The sequence below is a fragment of the Octopus bimaculoides genome, chromosome 18 (genome assembly GCF_046866305.1).
Source record: "Octopus bimaculoides isolate indiv1 chromosome 18, ASM4686630v1, whole genome shotgun sequence".
NCBI lineage: Eukaryota > Metazoa > Mollusca > Cephalopoda > Octopoda > Octopodidae > Octopus > Octopus bimaculoides.
In genome coordinates this window covers 37908784-37916283 of record NC_142945.1, presented here as the reverse complement: position 1 = coordinate 37916283, position 7500 = coordinate 37908784, and the positions used below count along the sequence as shown (strand labels likewise).

General features: G+C 35.6%; 1 protein-coding gene across 1 annotated transcript in view; it reads right to left on the bottom strand.

Annotated features, from left to right (window-relative positions):
• The window catches only part of LOC106868905 (uncharacterized), a 666050-nt gene that overhangs the window by 42475 nt on the left and 616075 nt on the right, over nt 1-7500 (bottom strand). The window contains exons 11-12 of the mRNA XM_052974592.2: nt 6945-7042; nt 6169-6253 (exon numbers count right to left, since the gene is read on the bottom strand). Coding sequence (XP_052830552.1) covers nt 6169-6253; nt 6945-7042 — 183 coding nt within the window. The remainder of the gene's footprint in view (nt 1-6168; nt 6254-6944; nt 7043-7500) is intronic.

The following is a 7500-nucleotide window of genomic DNA, read 5'->3' as shown; positions in this document are numbered from 1 at the left end:
CTATCACTTTTAGATTGACACACGTATACCCGCTCTCACACACATAGTCTAATATGTATATATATATATATATATTAGACTGTGTTAGAGAGCGGGTGTACGTGTGTCGATATATATATACATCTTCAAGCTTCCTATACTTTTGCTATAGTAAACATCATTTGGGTAACCAGGCGGAATGTTCCTCTTACTTTTCTTGTGATTACTCATCTTCTGTGTTTTGTGGAAAGCACTACTAGAGAACAGTGTTGAGCATGGGTACTATACTATTATAACTAGATCAACGGACGCAATGCCAAGCGATTTTGCATCGATGAACTTCGTCTTTTGTCCCTTTTAATTAGATAAATAAAATACGTATCCAACGCGATGTACTAGCGAATGATTAGAGCATCGGACAACACGACATGATATACTTGTTCCGGCACTTTGTCTTCTGAGTTGATATTCGCCAGTCTACATCAACCATGCGGATGGAATGAGACTCATACATTTGATAACACGTTGTTCCCCTCTTTTTTTAATTCATTAAACATTTTTCACCCTAACATTAAATAATATGTATCATTATTAATTAACGACACTTATTAAAAATGAATTACTTTTTGATCACTAGCCACAAACTTTTAAGTCTATGAATGAATGATTAACAGAAAATCTGATTCCTCAATGAGATTGCAAGAATGAACGATGTAAACATCACAACTTTAACTGTTTTATTGACCAAACAGTTATGTCACTTCTGTTGGTAAACCCTGAATTTGCAGGTAAAAGTAAAGACACCCTTCATGAATGACCTTGGGATTGCACCTAGAAAGATTCCCTCCGCGGCAGAAGTCTGGGCAAGGTTGTTTATGGAGAACCATTAGTTGCCCATGCATACCAGTTTCCCCTGTCCACGCCAACCATGTTATCCAAGGGAAAGACAAAAGCAGCCAATACAACTTGACACCAGTGACGTCACAACTCATTTCCACAGCTGACTTAACTGGGGCAATGTGAAATAAAAGTGTTTTGTTCAAAAACGCAACACACAGCCCGGTCCGGCAATCGAACGCACTACGCCTGATTGTGAACCTGATGCTCTAACCACTGAGCCATGCGCCTTCCCTCAACGTAAAACAAAGAAAAATTTCAATGCACCACACTACACAAAATAAAAAAGTGAGTAAAGCATAAATAGGAAACATATTTCTAAAACATTCCAACCAAGAATATTTTATAGTAGAGACAATGCAATACTTCTGGCATAAAGTAATTCTAAAAGATACACGCTGATAAAATACACTAACCACAAACCCATATTATAAAAAATATGATGGATGACGTATAAACTAACGATGAAATACTTAAATTCCAAATGAAAATGTTAACAATAGGCTCCGCTTATTATAAAATTACAGCAACGTACACCAACGGATCTTCATCCAGAAGGTGAGATCGAGAAAGGTTGATGATGAATTTAGAAACATTGTTGCAAAGAAACTGCAAGAACGTCATTTGAAAATATAAAAATAAGCTTGATAAAACTGATAAAACGAAAATACAACATACTTTTAGTTGCAACCCACACTCAGAAGCATGTGTATGTATGTATGCATATATGTGTTTGGGTACGTCTATTGATTATGTGCGTGTGTGTGTGGACATTTGATAATGGTCGGTTGTATGCGGTTGTATTATCTCTTTTTCCTACCTCTTTCCTATATTATCTTCCGTTCATATCGCACTTTGTAAACGAAACACACACATAAACGAATACACTGAAATACACACACACATACACTTAAATACACGCATACACACACAGATGCATGCATCCATCTACATATATTTACGCAAACACATCAGTATATATGTTTGTGTATGTGTTTCTGTGTATTTCTTGTTAAGTCAATGTTCTGCTGTCTGTTTATTTGTAATCATATAAGATCGTACACTTTATAACATGGATGCATAAGTACAAGTGTGTTCATCTGTGTATGTATGAATATGTAATTGTCAAAGCACGTACAGGTATGTGTGTGTGTGCGCGTGTGCGTACGTATGTGTGTGAGTCTTAAGTTATCTTTCCTGCGTGTACCTGTATGTGGATAATCTACTTTATTTCTTAACCCGAGGAGTTTAACTCTTTCTTTGAACGAAAAAAACAAAAAAAACAAAAACAAAAAAAATGAAACAGCTCTTCTATTTTTATAAGAAATAATTTAGTTTTCCGAGAATTTTCGTTTCTGTACATTCTTAATAACTTGCATGTCTGCGCATGCGTCAGTAAAAACACACATGTCCATGAGTGTGCATATATATATATATATATATATATATATATATATATATATATATATATATATATATATATATATATATATATATACATATATATATATATACATATATATATATATATATATATATCTGTGTGTATGTTCGTGTTTGTAGAAATATACGTGCGATTGTATGTGCTCATTCCAATAAATGAATTGCTCAAAATATACACCGGAATCCATCGATATCTAAAATCGGATTTCTAAGATATTATTAAATTTCCTTTGATATGGACTAAGGAAATATGTTCAGCTACCTGTTTATTTTATTCATTTTATTTTTCGTTTGAACGTAGAATGTGGTCAAATTTTGTTCCAGGGTATGGCGTTTAATCGTTTGATAATCAGAACCTGATATAATACTGGTACTTATTAAATAAATAGTGAAGTCTGCAAGTTTGCGTAAGTTACTAAGCAGTGAAATAAGAAGTCTGGCGTTTTGGGACTAACTTGTTGCCTAACGGAGAAAATGTTTCCTCTTATCCATCTAACGAAATGTCTCCCGTGAAACATCTGCTAAAGCTCATGAACACCGTTATATAAATTATATTTACCAGAGCAGACTACAACCAATTCCTTAGAACTCTGATGATATATATATATACATACATATATATATATATATATATATATATATATATATATATATATATATATATATATATATATATATATATATATATATATATATATATATTCAGATGAGTGGTACAACAAGGCACCAATATATATATATATATATATATTAATATATATATATATATACACGCACACACACACACACACATACACACATATGCATACACATACATACATAAGCATACATATATATATATAAACATGCATACATACATATACGTATATGTACATACACACATACATACATACACACATACACGCACACAAACACATATTTATATAATCCAAATTGAGGGAGTGGAACGGGTAAAACGCAGGCTACATATGTTTCTTAGCTTAATGATTTTCTGTAGCCTGCATTTTACTTGTTTCACTCCCTCAATTTGGATTTTTATCTGCATTTATTGCAACTCTAGTTGCTAACCGTGAGCTATACAGAAGCTTTCAACTTATTGAATTTCATAGTATTTTTCTATATGGTAAAAAGTGTGTAACCGCCGATGCCAATAAATTGTTATTATTCCTGATTGTACTCTGACCACTTTCTTGTTCTCTGTTCCTGCCACAGACTGATTAAAGCTTACCAACTTTCTATACTTGGATCCCTGGATCTTACCCTTGTATATATACAGAGTCCGCGCAAAAAATGTATACACGCTTCAAGAAAGGAAAAATCTGTATAAATATTTTAATTCAGTGTATTGCAATTTATTCAGTGTTATCGGAATATGATAAAACATCGAAAGAGGTATCTATATTTATAGATACACTTATACAAGTTAAATGTTTATGCAGATTTGTCCTTTCCTGAAGTGTATATATATTTTGGTAAAATCTGCATATATATATATATATAAAACAAGTGAAGTTAATCGCCACATCTCTATGGCTGTTCAGGTGACTACTAGCTTAATCCTAGGCAGATCTTCCACCACCTGGTTATAGGTGCAATCTGCACCCTGTACGTATATATTGTCAGCAGGGGAGTGAACTCCTACCCAGCATACGACAGGATTGCGTGTCCGATTCGGTTTCGAGCTAGTTTGCTCATCTTCAGTTGCGAACACCTGGCCGCCATAGAGATCGCCAGAGCTCGATCCAGCAAGCAATATATGGTAAACAATGGTCACTGATTTGCAACAGGCAAAGTAGCTAGTAGCAAAATCTCAATAAGAGATGAGAGTAGTAACTATACTAACAAGTTAATTTAATCGCCTGTATCTCAACACAAATGAGCAATATGAAATCTAGACACGTATCGATTCATTGAAATTGTTTTTGAATAAAATATAAATTAAAAATTATTTTTATAAACTCTCAAAGCTTCGTTCTCTCGCATTCAGTATTTAGTTTCTGTTTCATAATGTAGAGAAGAGATAAAAATAAGACGTCACTCAACCGTCGAAAACATTCTAATATGATTTGATATCTACAACAAACGAAAGAAGAACATAGACAAATATTAGTTTCAAATTTTGGCACGAGACCAGCAAGTGATCAGGGACGGGTATGTGGATTACACCGACCTCAGTACTCAGCTAGTACTTATTTTATCGACCCTGAAATAATGAAAAGCAAAGTGGCCCTCGGCGGAATTTAAACTCCGAACGTAAAGACGGACGAAATACCTCTAAGCATTTTACGCGGCGTGCTAACAGTTCTGCCAGCTAACCGCCTTAACGGAGGTAAATATCGATTAATATTCAGGAACAGAGTGGAACGGCTGATTTGGAACTCAGGATTTGCTTGTCAGGTGTCCAATACTAGGATCTCTTTAATTATCTAGTATTTATGTAAAAGTTACTATCTCCAGTCTCGAAATTCTTCAAAGTTGTAATGTTCTGAATACTTCAAAGATTCAACTCGTCCATGGCGGAGTGATGTGAGGGTTGAATTAAATACGTTTCTTCTCGAGTATTCTTCTACGAAACGAGAATGCAATCTCACGTCCCTTTTGAGCAGCGACCCAGTTAACTAAATTCGACACCCTTAAAAATGTGTCACTGAGTATTTGAAGCAAACATTAAGTATTCGAATAGTAAATCCTCGTAGTAGTTTCATTCCTGACTCAAGGCAACGTATATCCCTTTCGTGGTTTTGTATATGAGAAAGAAATGAATGCCATACAATCTCATACCTTATGGTTAGATAGCATATTGAAATTTGCTCAAATGATAAGAAGCAAATTGACTTCAGTTTGTCTCGAACCCTGAAATAAGATACATCACGATGATATAAATATTGGTGTTTCAATATAACAATTAATATGACACACCCAAGCTGGCAGAATCGTTAGCACGCCGGAGAAAAATGCTTAGCGGCATTTCGTTTGTCTTTATGTTCTGAATTCAAATTCCGCCGAGGGCCACTTTGCTTTTCATCTTTTCGGGGTCGATTGAATAAGTGCCAGCTGATGTAATCGATTGTCTACTTCCCCGAACTTGCTGGCCTTGTGCCAAGATTTGAAACCAACATACTATACTCATCTGTTTATAATGTACTTATTGATTTAATCTTTTTAGTGTTTCAGTTATTGGATTGTGGCCATGCTGGGGCACTGCCTAGAAGTGTTTAGTCGAACAAAACCCAAGACTTATTTTATAATCTGGTACTTATTCTATTTTACCTTTTTCCCGAACTGCTAAGTTACGGAGACGTAAAAATAAGCAAACACCTGTTGTCAAGCAGTATGCTGGAAACAAACATAAATACACAGAAACACGCACACGAGCTTCCATCCAGTTTCCGTCCACGAAATTCACTCACAAGGCAGTCGGTCCGCGGCTACATTAGAAGAACTTGCCCAAGACGTCGTGCAGTAGGATTGAATCGGAAACGAAGTGGTTGAAAAGTGAGCATCTTAACAACCTATCATGCCTGCACCTAAATAAAATAACAATATTTATTTACTAGTTTCAGCTGGAGAACTGCGGCCATGCTGGGGCATCACCGTTAATACAATCTTTGCGTTAGCAGGGAAACGAACCCCAACCACTCGCGTGGTAGGCGAACATTCTACCATTACTTTTATATAATGGATTTTACGCTTGCGATTCTTTGTCCACACGTGGCATACTTTTCCGGAGTTAAATCAATCTACATCAACGCTTTTAAAAGACTTCCCTTCTTTGACATTTAGAAACATTACTTTAAGATACTGGACAGTCATGCTGTATGATGAATATGTGAAGTTAATCAATCTCACCTTTAATTTAACGCTGAGAATCAGGATTAAGATAATAGCAATCCAGGAGAAAGCAGCCAAAAACAACAGTAACAGCAGAAATGTCCTGCGAAGAAAAGAAAATATTTAATTGTGAACATGAAGTCATGCAACATTGGCAATATGTCACACAATTTTGAGAGGGTTGTATACAACAGGTACATATTTTATTGACTTCGAGAAGTAAAAACGAAAAAGAAGGAAAAAAAAGCAACGTCAAAACAGTGGAACAAGAAACGTCATAGCTATTTTGTCTTACGCTGTTCAGTGGGTACAATGCGTACAGAATCTGTCACCCCACTACTTAAAAGGCATCATTTTTGGCATAAAGCTACATAAATATTAAGGAAGAATAATGCAATCGACCCGGTATTTAACTTCTAGTTATTCTATTAACCTCGGGTGATTAAAAGGCAAAGTCGCCTTGTGTGATTTGAACTCGGAAAAGTAAATGAACAGTAAATGAATATAATAGTAAAAAACTATATAACTAATTCTCTCAGCACACACTATTACTTATGAGAGACTCGCATATAACTATTTATGAAAATGCAAGTAGTCCTTCAGTTTTTCTAAGCCGTGTAAAAGAACTCGGAAGATTGAAACTTCAACCAGGCCTTTCGCGATAACATTAAAACCCGGAGCTCTTCAACACCCCTCCCCTTTATATATATCTATATATGTGTGTATATGCCTTCAGGGACTGTGTCTGAGTGTACATAAGTTTGTGTACATAAACAAACAGCTCGTCTACTTACCTTGGTAAAACAATGACTTGTAATCCAGCTGTACAGACAAGCATCACCAAAGAACATATCATACTGCTATTGAATGCAATGTCATCAACTCCTTGATACTATCATAGAAAGAAAGAGAATTGTATTGTTCCATAATAATGATAGTAAATTTTAATTGGCACAGTGAACTATGGCTCGGCAAGAGAACAAAAGCGAAATAGAACAGAAACAAAGGACAGGAGTTATTTAGAATGAGTAAAAGTCTGAAATCAATGAGAAGGAGTGTATATTAATATATTATAAAGACAATGAAAATCACTAATAAAATATAAGGAAAGAATTCCAAAGTGGTGAGGCAAAGAAACAGAGTGATATAGAGCAACACACACAGACAACACACACGCATACGCACGCACGCACGGGAACACACACAGACAACACACACGCATACCCACACACGGGAACACACACAGACAACACACACGCATACGCACGCGAACACACACACGACGAAGAACGCACACACAGACATGGGCACTCACACACGCACTCACACACACACACACATACACACCCA